Source organism: Micropterus salmoides, unplaced genomic scaffold (genome assembly GCF_014851395.1).
Source record: "Micropterus salmoides isolate LMB-PRFRI ecotype aquatic unplaced genomic scaffold, ASM1485139v1 Ms_hic_scaffold_11, whole genome shotgun sequence".
Lineage (NCBI taxonomy): Eukaryota > Metazoa > Chordata > Actinopteri > Centrarchiformes > Centrarchidae > Micropterus > Micropterus salmoides.
Genome location: NW_024040152.1, coordinates 35,951,721 through 35,966,065, shown reverse-complemented (window position 1 = coordinate 35,966,065; position 14,345 = coordinate 35,951,721). Strand labels below are relative to the sequence as shown.

The following is a 14,345-nucleotide window of genomic DNA, read 5'->3' as shown; positions in this document are numbered from 1 at the left end:
TAAGTGTCTCTTCACACCTCTGATCTGAGCCCCTGTGTCTCCACCTGGTGCCCTCAGACCTTCCCACCTGTCCTACTCACCTGACCCACCTGTGTCTCATCCTCCAATCAGCTTATCAGTATTTAACCCCCCCCCCCCCCACCAGTTCCCTCTGAGACTTAGAAACATTGAAACCCATTTTTAGTTAGTGTTTTGGATTTTCCTTTATTTCTGTTGAATCACTTCTGGTTAGTTGATTTTGATGGATCAATGGATTTCTCGTACAGGTAAACAGTCCCGCTGATGAAGCGCTCCTCCTGCAGCTGCTTCCTGTCTCTCTCAGGGTTCAGGTGTGGGTTCTCCATGTATCTGTCTGTCTGTTTGAGTCCTACCAGACTCCACAGTCCCTCCTCCTGCATCAGCTGCAGCTCTCTCTCCAGGTCCTGCTTGTACCGCTGTGCTGGTCCTCCTGTGTGGTCGCCTCTCGCCATGCAGACCAACCCTCCTGCAGAAAGCACACGGAGCTGTGGTCAGATCCTGGACACAGAGGTCTGAAGGTGACTCAATGAAGACTCTGAAGTATTCAACTTTAAAAAACTCTAACTGTGCTTTCAGACCAAACGTGAATTTTCTCCTCGCGATGTTTTCCTCGCGTGAGTACATTCGCTGCAAGTGTTCACGCGAGAAGGCGATTTTAACGCGATAACGTGAATAAACACAACTCGCCATTACTCCAGCTGTATGAACCCAAAGTAAACATGTTGCTGTGATTAAGTAGCAACAAACGGATCAAACTGATGCTGAAATAACAACAACATGATGCAGATTTGTTAAACATATGAATTGATGCTTTGTCAGGTCTGTCAGCAAGACAGCAGCTTCTAAAATGTTTGTTTTCTGAATGGAGTTTGGTTCGATCAGGGCTATGCTATGCTAACCTGTTCACAGTAAAGTACAACGACAGCTGGAATAAAGTTACAGTCACATGTTTTCTGAACTCACCAGGTAGTTCAACCTCCTCGCTTTCTTTTCTCCACGTAATGTCCAGTTTTGTCTGGTTTTTATATAAATATGAAGTCGTAGTCTGACTAGCTAACGACGCTAACAACAACAACACTGGAGCCGGATGTGCACAGAATCTAGCTGTTGAGAAGCTCCAGTGAAGATAAATCAATGTTGTAATCCTAAAAACTAAAGTAAAAAGCTAATTTAATAAAAGCAGTTTACTCCAAGTTCCTCCCTCGAGCAAACGGCGTAGTTGCGAGCAAAGTCCAGTCCTACCACGGGTGTTTATTTTTCCGAAAGCTGCAGCGCTGCTCCCTGCTCCTCTAGCCCAAGTTTAGCAGCTCTCAGCCGGCCTGCAGATTTTCAATCTCCCGCTCTGCCCGGTCCTCTCCACACAACGCTCTGAAGCCTCAGTGACGTACAAACAATCTCAACGTTGATAGGCTACAGACTCTGAGAGCTCCATTTCACCTACATATCTACAGTGAAGGTGCTGCTCTTTGCAACATCGTCACCATCTGCTGGTTGGCTGACTGAGCTGCACCAACAAGACTCCCCTCTGTCTCCATGATATTTATATTTTACTAATTTAAAGAGGTGGTGTTCTGCTCATGTTCAGGTTCCTCATCTTATTTAGAGTTTGTACCAGAGCAGGTTTCCATGGTTATATTTTTGTCATACTGCACATTGCTGCAGCTCCTCTTTTCACCCTGTGTTGAAGGCTTCGTTTTAGCTATGGAGTGATACATCTTGTCTCTAAATGATCTTTGTTGGGAGCTGCACATGCTCAGTTCCAAGTTAAGGACTACTAGCCAATCAGAAGCAGAGAAGGGCGGGTCGGCGAGAAGCCGGTAAACAGCTCGGGTTCAGCTGTACGTGTTGCCGACCAGCTTGGCAACATGGACTGGAGCGAGAGTTTCAGAGCGGTGAGTTATTAATCTGTAACAAGTATCTTTCATCCATAAAGTTTTAACTTTCATCCCTGTGACGTCACAGGGATGAAAGGGAAGTGGCTGGACTACAAACGAGCTGTTTTCAGAGCAGAGTTTTCCAGGTAATGACCATAACGATGTTCCCATGGCGACTGCAGCTACCTGCAAAATGTGAATCAGGTGCAGAGTCACATTAATGGCTGTTAGCTGGCTACCTGGTTTGGCGGCGCGGCAGAGCTCCCTGACGACACTGACCGGTACGAAACCAGCATCCAGAGCACCGACGATGATCACCACATCAAACACACCTGAAACCAGGAGAAGAGGAGGGAGAAGGATCAGTTTCCAGAACTTTAAACCGTCAGAGATTCACTTTTACTGTCTGCTGCTTCTTTGTCCTGGAATCATTTTCCTCTCATCACACCTGAGAAGGTGTGTTGTCACAGGTAGAAGGAAGACTCAAACTATACGACCACGAAGCATCAGATGAACAGCAGCCGCCGCCAGCAGCTGATCGTCGTCGTCAAACAGGCTGCAGCTCAATGACTCGCTCCATCGTCGAGATTAGCTGCAGTACATATTTACAGCCACTAACTGCCAGACACTGACACTGACAGAGGTGCTGACCTGGAACGTGATAAAAGCTGTTTAATAAATTCTTAAACTCAAAGTATGAGACGTTTTGCTGATAACATTTGACTGAATGAGTAAATAACGTTAGTTAGCTTAGCATGATCAGATATTCCCGCTTATTAAAAGCTATAGGAATATTTCTGTGTGCACGCCTTCAAAACCGTCGCAGTTTTGTTAGGTTTAGGAAAATTATCTTAATTTGGGTTAAAATAAGTTAATCCAGGAGGTTCTGTCGGGAGTGAGTCAGCTCGTCCTCAGCAGAGAAACGTTCGTTAAGGTCCGTCATGCAGCAGCTTACTGCGACCCATGTTTTCTGTTAGGCTGCCACGTCTAGGGGCAGAAGAAGTCAGGTGACAACGACCATGTTGGTGTGTCGTGTAGTGTTAGATAATATTTGATTGTTTCCTTCGTCACTAAAGTTTTTACTCACTGAGATGTTGCCTGAGTCTAAACGATGAGACCTGATTCAGTGAATCAAGAGTTAGAAGCGAGTTCGTTGAGACTGAGAGGACTCAGGAGGACTGAAGGACTCAGGAAGTCCTGCTCTGTAATTAGAACCCTTTCACTCTCATTCCTCAAATCTTATGAGGAACAGAAGCTTTCTGCAGGAATGAAGGTGAATTAGAACAGAACCATCATACTGAACGATCAGCGCTGAGTGTGCAGAGTGAGTGTGCAGAGTGAGTGCTTCAGTGTGAGTGTGCAGAGCGAGTGCTTCAGAGTGAGTGTGCAGAGCGAGTGCTTCAGTGTGAGTGCTTCAGAGTGAGTGCTTCAGTGTGAGTGTGCAGAGCGAGTGCTTCAGACTGAGTGCGCAGAATGAGTGCTTCAGAGTGAGTGCTTCAGTGTGAGTGTGCAGAGCGAGTGCTTCAGTGTGAGTGCTTCAGAGTGAGTGTGCAGAGTGAGTGCTTCAGTGTGAGTGTGCAGAGCGAGTGTGCAGAGCGAGTGCTTCAGTGTGAGTGCTTCAGAGTGAGTGCTTCAGAGTGAGTGCTTAAGTGTGAGTGCTTCAGAGTGAGTGCTTCAGAGTGAGTGCTTAAGTGTGAGTGCTTAAGTGTGAGTGCTTCAGAGTGAGTGCTTCATAGTGAGTGCTTCAGAGTGAGTGTGCAGAGCGAGTGCTTCAGTGTGAGTGCTTCAGAGTGAGTGCTTAAGTGTGAGTGCTTCAGAGTGAGTGCTTCATAGTGAGTGCTTCAGAGTGAGTGTGCAGAGCGAGTGCTTCAGTGTGAGTGTGCAGAGCGAGTGTGCAGAGCGAGTGCTTCAGTGTGAGTGTGCAGAGCGAGTGCTTCAGAACGAGTGCTTCAGAGCGAGTGCTTCAGACTGAGTGTGCAGAGCGAGTGCTTCAGACTGAGTGTGCAGAGCGAGTGTGCAGAGCGAGTGCTTCAGTGTGAGTGTGCAGAGCGAGTGCTTCAGAGTGAGTGTGCAGAGCGAGTGTGCAGAGCGAGTGCTTCAGAGTGAGTGTGCAGAGCAAGTGCTTCAGTGTGAGTGCTTCAGAGTGAGTGCTTCAGTGTGAGTGCTTCAGAGTGAGTGCTTCAGTGAGAGTGCTTCAGAGTGAGTGTGCAGAGCGAGTGCTTCAGTGTGAGTGTGCAGAGCGAGTGCTTCAGTGTGAGTGTGCAGAGCGAGTGCTTCAGTGTGAGTGTGCAGAGCGAGTGCTTCAGTGTGAGTGCTTCAGAGTGAGTGCTTCAGTGTGAGTGTGCAGAGCGAGTGCTTCAGACTGAGTGTGCAGAATGAGTGCTTCAGAGTGAGTGCTTCAGTGTGAGTGTGCAGAGTGAGTGCTTCAGAGTGAGTGCTTCAGTGTGAGTGTGCAGAGCGAGTGCTTCAGAGTGAGTGCTTCAGTGTGAGTGTGCAGAGCGAGTGCTTCAGAGTGAGTGTGCAGAGCAAATGCTTCAGTGTGAGTGCTTCAGAGTGAGTGTGCAGAGCGAGTGCTTCAGAGTGAGTGTGCAGAGTGAGTGTGCAGAGCAAGTGCTTCAGTGTGAGTGCTTCAGAGCGAGTGCTTCAGAGAGAGTGCTTCAGAGTGAGTGCTTCAGAGCGAGTGCTTCAGAGCGAGTGCTTCAGTGTGAGTGTGCAGAGCGAGTGTGCAGAGCGAGTGCTTCAGAGTGAGTTCTTCAGAGTGAGTGTGCAGAGCGAGTGCTTCAGAGCGAGTGCTTCAGTGTGAGTGTGCAGAGCGAGTGTGCAGAGCGAGTGCTTCAGAGTGAGTTCTTCAGAGTGAGTGTGCAGAGCGAGTGCTTCAGTGTGAGTGTGCAGAGCGAGTGCTTCAGTGTGAGTGTGCAGAGCGAGTGCTTCAGAGCGAGTGCTTCAGAGTGAGTTCTTCAGAGTGAGTGTGCAGAGCGAGTGTGCAGAGCGAGTGCTTCAGAGTGAGTGTGCAGAGTGAGTGTGCAGAGCGAGTGTGCAGAGCGAGTGCTTCAGATGTGAGTGTGCAGAGCGAGTGCTTCAGAGTGAGTGTGCAGAGCGAGTGTGCAGAGCGAGTTCTTCAGATTGAGTGTGCAGAGCGAGTGCTTCAGTGTGAGTGTGCAGAGCGAGTGTGCAGAGCGAGTGCTTCAGTGTGAGTGTGCAGAGCGAGTGTGCAGAGCGAGTGCTTCAGTGTGAGTGTGCAGAGCGAGTTCTTCAGACTGAGTGTGCAGAGCGAGTGCTTCAGAGTGAGTGTGCAGAGCGAGTTCTTCAGACTGAGTGTGCAGAGCGAGTGCTTCAGTGTGAGTGTGCAGAGCGAGTGCTTCAGAGTGAGTGCTTTAGTGTGAGTGCTTCAGTGTGAGTGCTTCAGTGTGAGTGTGCAGAGCGAGTGCTTCAGAGTGAGTGCTTTAGTGTGAGTGCTTTAGTGTGAGTGCTTCAGAGTGAGTGCATCAGAGTGAGTGCTTTAGTGTGAGTGCTTCAGAGTGAGTGCTTTAGTGTGAGTGCTTCAGTGTGAGTGCTTCAGTGTGAGTGTGCAGAGCGAGTGCTTCAGAGTGAGTGCTTTAGTGTGAGTGCTTTAGTGTGAGTGCTTCAGAGTGAGTGCATCAGAGTGAGTGCTTTAGTGTGAGTGCTTCAGTGTGAGTGCTTCAGTGTGAGTGTGCAGTGTGAGTGTGGTGTACCGGTCTGTGCAGGCAGCGGCTGTGGTCCCAGTAAGGCCAGTCTGAGGTCCTGATAGAGGCCAGTCTTAGCAGCTAGTTCCAGCATGCCGTTGCTGCCGTCCACGCCGACAAAGTGCCTGAAGCCCAGTTCAACCATCTGAGCACTCAAAGGAGATGACGACCAACATCAGCGCTGACCTTTGACCTCTGCAGACTTTTTATTTATCAGCGCCGTCTGCAGCTGAACATCTCCACGTTTACGTGAAAGCCACTGAAGATGTTCAGAGGACGAGCGATAGTGATTCTGGTGAATGCTCACAGTTTGATCTGTCTGAGACTTTAACAACAACAACACTGCAGCCTCCACAGGACACGATACATACAATCTGATCTCAAGCAGACTAAATATCATTTATGACACATTCCTTTCTGCATTTGTCTCCTCTTCAACTCTTAGCAACATGACAATCGGCCTTTAATTTTGAACTTGAATACTGACGGGACAAAATGGCTTTTATTTTGAAGGACCCTTACTTCCTGCCCTCCACACTCTGAATGGTACTGCAAACTGAAATTGTCCAACCTTATAAATACCCGTTAGACAGCAGTCTGACTTTGACACAGCGAGAGGAGAAACTGACACAGAAACTAAAGATATAGTTTCTAATAAAGCACGTTTGTGTGTTCAGGAAAATGATTGGACAGTCGGCCATCATGTCTGCGCCCCACTATTCGAGCTCCGTCTCATCTCAGGGTGTCAAATACCGACGCTTTGTCAGGTTTCAGGGTCCGTATGAGAATCCCTGGGCTTCCAAGTGACTCCGATGTAACCCGCCCACCGTTACATGCTGTACTTATTAAACCTCAAACCCGATCGTTTTGGTGACAAAATCAGGATCTTTCCTAAACCTAAAGGCGTCTCTGTCCGGGTTGGCCAAGTGCCGAGGCAGGAAACAGAGATGTGTATACAAATGCTCGCCACAGGAAGCACAGGTGCAGTTTATGATGTTTAAATTGCGAAGCAGAAGTCCACACAAAGGCAAGGAATCCAACACAGGGTAGAATGATCTAGAAAGGTGCAAACATGGAGACAAGCAGGGGAACACTTGACAAACGATGAGAACTGAGCTCTTTAAATAGGAGGGAAGGAGTGGACAGGTGAGACACGTCAGGTAATCGGGACACCGGGGAGCTAAACTAGACAGGAACAGCAGAGACAGGAAGTGAAGCATGAGACAATGCACAAGGACGAAGGGGCAGGGAAGGAAGAAATATGACCGTCTCATTCAGACGCTGAAAAACTCAGACGCGTTGAGAAAGACTGAAAAAGCGTGTTCGATGCCCTGAGATGAGAACTTGGTGTTATGCTGTTTTACTGCAGGAGTTGAATATGGCCGGCTGGTCCTCACCAGCAACAACAAGAATAACGCCTGAAGTCCACTGACTTGGACTTCAGCTAATCACAGCCATTCTAGTTGCTGCAGCCTGAAGTTGACGGAACAAAACGGGGTCACATAGAGCCGTGAAGAAGGTAGCAGAAGCACATAAAGGACAAATTAATAACGCTTCTGAGACGCTTCTGAGTCGACTTTGACGCCGGGCTGAGGACGCATCGAAACCGTGGCGCTGCCGTAACGCGCCGTAGCCGGAGTCAGAGGACTTCTTTCTGTAATCTTTATTTCGAAAGGTCTCCCGCAGAAGCTGCCTCAGTAAATCACTTCTCTACTCTTAATAATAAAACCACGGCTCAGAGCAGATCTCAGGTCTGTTGAACTCTAGTTAAGACTTCAGATTGTAGCTTTAATTTGCTTAAATCACTGAACTCATCCTGCCTACACACAGAGACGGGCGATAAATCTGAATGAATTCAACTTCGGTGCTCACGGTTTCTATAAAATGAACTAAACAACTAAAATGCGGGAAATAGAGCAGATCTATCGCTGTGTAGCAGGGCCACAGTGTTTAAGTTTAAACATATGTATTTGCACGTGGGTGCGACCCGGTGGGCTTTAAGAGGTTTTATACATCCAGAGAACTTCAATAAAAAACCAGCCCAGGCTTCTAATTGAGACCGTGTCAGAACATGCAGCCACACCAAGCCACTAAGAGGTACAGGCTTCTAATTGAGACTGGGCTTTTAACTGAAGTTTTACGGTATTTAACTACAGAAGCTGACAGATGAAGAAAAAACAGAGCTGCTTTGGATTGTCCTTTAGATGTTCTGTACTTCCACAATGAAGCGTGGCTAAAAAGAAATGTGAAAACAGGCTCTAGAAACTGGAGTTTAATAACGTTAACGGTCTCACCACTTTAGCGACCCATCCAGACCCGCAGGCGACATCCAGGACCAGAGCTTCTCCAGGACTCCCAGAGAAGTTTTCAGACAGGGCGTCTACGGCCAGGTACGGGGCTCTGTAGCTCATCAGGGAGTGATCCTGTTTTAAAAGACGTGTCAGATTCAAACCTGATTCTGAATCTTCAGCTGGAGTTTTCTCAGGATGAGACCGACTGCAGCAGGCCTGAAGCTCTGTGCCGACATCAATCAAAGCTCTGCTGATGTAAGTTTGTTTTGGGGAAGTTTGGCCTTCTGGGCGTCATAAATAGCTTAATTTGATTTTTGGTCGTCTGAGAGAGAAAAACCCCTAGCAACCAGCGCCAACTTCCACATCCAGCAAAGCAAATCTAAAACACCAAAGTTAAATATTTCTCTTGAAAACGATGGGTGATGATGGAAAAACTCACCTAATCTCTTAGCTGAAGCTAATTCGCTTTGTTTAACTGACGAAAACTACAACACCTACAACATTGCCAAACACATTTCCACCATCTTAGCTCCATTGGTGGGAAACACGCCTCACCACGTCCAAAACTCTATTGACTTTGTAAACAAAGTTCGAGGACTAAAACTGGATCCAGATGAAACCATGGTATCCTATGACGTGACTTCTTTGTTCACCTGCATCCCCACCATAGAGGCAGTAGAAACCGGAAACGGCTAACACAAGACAACACCCTGGACAACAGAACTAGACTCAGCCCTGAATCTGCAAATTACTCGACCTCTGTCTAAACACCACCTACTTCCAGTACAACGGTGGATTCTACAGACAGAAGCATGGCTGTGCCATGGGCTCACCGGTATCCCCGATTGTGGCCAACATCTACATGGAAGAAGTGGAGAATAAAGCCCTCAACTCCTTCAGAGGTATAGCACCGAGCCACTGGTACAGATATGTGGACGACACCTGGGTCAAAATTAAAAGCCAGGAAGTGCAAGCCTTCACAGAACACATCAACTCTGTGGACAGTAACATCAGGTTCACACGAGAAGATGTTCACAACAACAGTTTGGCCTTCCTGGACTGCACTGTACACATTGAAGAGGACAGGAGCCTGCAGATTGGTGTTTACAGAAAACCCACACACACAGACCAATACCTACTGTTCGATTCCCACCACCCACTGGAGCACAAGCTAGGGGTCATGAGAACACTGCACCACAGAGCGGAAAACATACCAACAAGCGCCCAAGCCAGAGAGAAGGAACAGAAGCACCTGAAGGGGGCACTTACAGCCTGTGGATACCCTAAATGGACCTTTGTGAAAACAGCCACAAGATCCAAGAAGAACAAAACTACAGGGGAGGAAAAGAAGGTCAAACGCAACAACATTGTGATTCCATACGTGTCTGGAGTATCAGAGAAACTCAGGAGGATTTTTAACAAACACAACATCCCTGTGTTTTTTAAACCCAAGAACACACTAAGACAGATGCTGGTCCACCCCAAAGACCGCACACCCAAACACAAGAAAAGCAATCTAGTGTATGCGGTCCAATGCAGTGAGGAATGCACAGACCTGTATATTGGGGAGACTAAACAACCACGACACAAACGCATGGCTCAACACAGAAGGGCCAACTCCTCAGGTCAAGACTCTGCTGTCTACTTACATCTGAAGGACAGAGGACACTCGTTTGAGGACCACCAGGTGCACATTTTAGACAGAGAAGATGGATGGTTTGAAAGAGGTGTCAAGGAAGCATCTACACCAGGGTGGAGAAGCCGTCATTGAACAGGGGAGGGGGTCTACGCCACCACTTATCCCCCACTTACAATGCTGTCCTTTCATCACTTCCCAGGAAACTCAACAAACGTAACCTATTGGCCTCAGGTGAAGATACCAACGATGGTCGTTCAGTCTTGGCCACCGGTAGTCTTAACGACTGTAACGACTGTCGTCACAGCAACAAGGAACACTAACGAACCAGCGGTATCGATGACCCGGGCCAACGACCCCACTGAGGTTAAATAGCTGAGTTTCCCTGCCAGTCAGTCAGAACTGAAGAAGTCCTTTGGATGAGGGACGAAACGTCTTCCAGTAGCTTCAACCAAGTCCAGTTGCCCTTGATTTTAATCTTCGTTGGAGAACTATGACCTGGATGAGAATCTTCATAGACATCAAATCTTTCTATTGTTTTTTTCTATTGTGCATTTTGTAGCTCTGCTTTGGGGACAGAGACATGCTAAACTTTATGCATGTATCAGTTGATCAGATAGATATTATTAAATGCTTGAACATGTGTCTGTTTGTTGCTTTCATTGTTTCTTGGCTAACATTAGCATGTGTCCCGTGATGTGTAGCAGTGTACATTGTCTCTATAAAAAACAAAATGGGGGGGTCACGTAAAACTTTCTGGTGGACGGCTGCTTCGAGCTCCTGACCTCAGTGTGTGATGTTCGCTTTACTTTATTTAACCTGCAGGCCACCTATCGGCCGCTCTGTCTGTCACAGGTAAACAAGGAGGTTGGACACAGATGCTGACGCAGACCAGCAGGATGCAGTTCTTGTAATTTATTAAACAAAGGAACAACATAGATTCATGGCAGGCAAAAGTTCAAACAAAGTCCATGCTCAGAAACAAGCAGGGAAACCAAAAAGTAGTGAGCAGATGAAACACAGGAGCACACAAGCAGGGAGGAAGTGAACAGGGGAAACACATCAGGTAATCAGGGAAGACAAAGACGGCAAATAAAGTTCAAACACAGAGACGGAAGATGTCAAAGTAGAGCAGGAAGTAAAGCATGAAACGATACGAGGTGTCACGGATTGGGGCGCTGAGTGCAGACTGGGGCGAGGACCCAAATGCAGACAATGGCAAGGCGAGGAGGTTGCAGTCCAAAAATGTTTATAACTCAAAAAACTAACTTAAACAGGCTTACAAGGAGCCCGAGGCAAAGTCCAACAAAGGTAGTCCAGAACACAAGGTGATCCAAAACACAGGGAATAATCCAGAACTAGGAAGACAAGGAACAGGCAGGAACACTCAACTTTAGACGCAAGGACGTGACAAAGACTGGAGAGACAAGCAGGCATACATGTACACAGGGACTAACGAGCGGGGCGGGAGCAACACAGGTGAGCGGGATCAGGACTAACGAGACAGAGAGACAGCAGGGGGAAACAGAGAGAACACTAGACAAGCAGACATGGGGCAGAGTGAATAACCAAGAAGACAGAAACACACACAAGTTACAAAGAACCAGAACCTAAATGAGAACACAGAACTAGAACACAGAGTACAGAGGAGACCAAATCACAAAACAAGGACCAGGAATGTTTACCAAAACATGAACTAAGGACATGGAACTAAACTCAGACTCCCAAACAAGACACACAGACAGGATCATGATACGAGGATGGATTTAACAGGGAGAAAAGACAGAAGAGCCATCACTTTACAGTGTAATGTCTGTATTATAGCAAACTTGTACACTGTATTTATCATCAGGATTTGAAGAGTTATATCTGTTTTACTGCTCTTTTATATTTGTATTGTTCACTGTAATCTTGTTGTTTTTGTTTAGGTAGACAATTTTAAGATCTGTCCAGGGACAACGGATGAAAAATAGCCTTTTGGCTAATGCTGGTGCATTTGCAGCAATGTTAATTAATGAACACTGTCCCTGTCAAATAAACTAATAAATAAAATAAAACCTATACACAGAAAGAAAACAGAATCAGGAAACAACAAGCAAGAAATAACAAAACTGAAAAGCATGATTACTGCCGCTTTAAGTCCCCATTAAACCTGATCAGAGACCGGGTTCTGACCTTTTCGTAGTTTTCTGTCCAGGTGTCGTAGAACTGAACACGATGTTCTGGATCAGGACTTTTACAGGACTGAAATGCGACCCTCGCATCGTCCGCAGTTCTGCAGGAGTCGGCCATGATGAGGCTTCGGACCTGCTAGAGGAAGGATGCAGAGAGACCATCAACCTTAACTCAGGAGGCACTGAAACAGTGAACACGAAGCTGCAGAGGAGAAGATGCTCTCACAAAGATCTGTGAGATTTTCAGCTTTCTGGTCTGACATGATTTTTTTTATCTAATAAATAGTCAGTTTATAATAAAAATAATAAATCAAAGCTGCAAGCAGCGCTGGGCGGGCGTTGGTGCGGCTCTGACTGTATCCCCTATGTGGCGCTAGAGAGCACCTGCTCATAACACGTTATGTCCCAGCATGAAAATTTCACGTAAATCAAATAACTGTAGATATGTTCAGGGCGGGACTGTTAACAAGCATGAAAAGTTTGGTACAGATTCGAGCATGTGCAGTGAAGTTACAACAACTACCTGCTTCAGGGCGAATCATTGATTTTCAACGCCACGCCACGGACACACCCTTTGAGGAAATCGCACAGATAGCACAACTTTTCATCATCAATGTCTTCAGAGCGCACAGCAAAAATTTTTACCTGATCAGATTAACTCTTTAGGAGGAGATTGTTAAAGTACGTAACCTGTAAATCGGTAAAAATGACCATTACGTCTGATATGGCCGACTTCCTGTTGGGCTTAGTACGTAGCTCCAGGAGGCTTTTTGGTGCATCTTGGCATGAAACATGTGCCACAAAGGTTTTGTGCATTTCGGAGAAACGTGCATTTTAGGGGTTGCTAGCGAGCCAGTTTGCCACGCCCACGCACAAAAGCGTGTGACGTGTAAATTTCCATGGGACTTGAATTTTGTGCAAAATTTTGTGAGTTTTCAAGCATGTTTGAAAGAAGAAGACAAAGAATTCCTTCAGTTTCATTAGGGTCCTTGCATGGTTGATGCTCGGGCCCTAATAATCACGTAGGGATCAGGAGGGTGTCGTGCCTGCCAGTGTATCTTACCAGTAGGAGGCGCTAACATTGGAATGAACAGCTGCAAGGATCCTGATTACGACCACATCACACCCATTCTCCATTCACTCCACTGGCTTCCCCTCTCAGCTAGGACTGAATACAAGGTCTCCCTCCTCACCCACCAGTGCATCTATGGAAATGCCCCCCCCCCCCCCAAACTGAAAGAACTACTCCCCCTTCTAACTACAACACGATCCCTCCACTCAACAAACTCAAACCACCTCCTTCCCCCCAGGACTAAGCTCAGCACCATGGGTGATCAGGCTTTCTGTTCTGCCTCTCCTTGGATCTGGACCCCCCGACCATCTGAAGGCCCCGCAGACTACTAAAAACATTTCTTTTTAGCAGAACATATGAGTTTTAATCAACCCTGCGACCTATTTGTATTTTATATTGATGCTTTTATGATCTTAACTGTAGCACTTTGAGATTTGTTTCAAATGTGAAGTGCATTACAAATAAAGTGTATTCTCATTATTCAGTTCTTAATGTTTCTGTATCATCTGAGTGTCTGGGACTTGCTGTAAATGCAGCCAAATAAAACCTGTAAACCGGCTGTTCAACACACGTTGTTCAAATCTGGAAGGTTTTCTCTGCCGCAGGAGGATTTTAAATACACATCAGATATAATAAAGAAAAACGTTACTGCAATACGAGTTGTTTTGAATGACGTTCTTTTACTTTGATATTTTTTTGGGAAATTAAATAATTTGGGAAAAGTAAATAATTGATATTTTTACTGAGGACGTTTTGAACGCAGTACTTTTACTTGTAGTGAAGTATTTTCAGAAGAAGACTCAAACATCAGAGATAAGAAAAGAGAACCCAGTGCATTACTTGATAAACGGTATATAAATATATAATTGATATCTTTACCTTATTTTCTGGAGGTGTCGGAGCTCAGCGAAGAAGACTGTGTGGAATTTAAAGACTCCTCAGGCGAGTACGAAGTCGTCTGGTTGACGCCGTCAGAGGAAAACTGTCCAATGACGTTGTGTAACGTACTTACTGTTTAGAGTACTGTTAGCTTGGTGGAATGTAAGGAAGTACAGTGCAGAGTGGTGGTGGGGGGGTTATGACAGTAATCCAGAAACAGCAGATCATTTATGTACACAAAGTATTTTTACTCTGTGTTCATAAACCCACAGCTATGCATGGAGGGGATTGAATTTTAACCACGTGGACCTATTTCCAGGAAAAATGCCTAAAATAACAAACCCAAAATAAATCAGTAATATCTCCTCAACCATTTGGCCTAGATGCATAACTCTGGTCTCCTTTGAAAGGTCAGAAGCTGAGGAACATAAATCCAATGGACATTAACATATTTATTTTACCATTACAGATGACATGGAGATGCAATAGAGAAAAAATATGATATCAAAACCATCCTAAGGTAGATTATAATGCACCTGAATATCTTCTAATACACCTAGAATACAACTGTAACTGTAAATCTGATGAAAAGAAACTAATCTACAACAGTTATTACACAATCTTTCAAAAATATACCAGGTGAATGTCCATGTTTTGGCCATATTTACTGTTTATATGTTCACTTTTATTGGGAATT

At 46.0% G+C, this 14,345-nt stretch overlaps 1 protein-coding gene across 1 annotated transcript; it reads right to left on the bottom strand.

The window, feature by feature from the left end:
* Nucleotides 1–182: 182 nt before the first annotated feature.
* Nucleotides 183–13,827, bottom strand: LOC119898225 (methyltransferase-like protein 27). Its single transcript, XM_038712408.1, has 6 exons — nt 13,649–13,827; nt 11,699–11,833; nt 7,891–8,019; nt 5,606–5,741; nt 2,132–2,224; nt 183–484 (listed from the first exon to the last, which is right to left on the bottom strand). The coding sequence occupies exons 2-6, from the start codon at nt 11,813–11,815 to the stop codon at nt 219–221; spliced, it is 741 nt and encodes a 246-aa protein (XP_038568336.1). The 5' UTR covers nt 11,816–11,833; nt 13,649–13,827; the 3' UTR covers nt 183–218.
* Between the last annotated feature and the right edge of the window lie 518 nt (nt 13,828–14,345).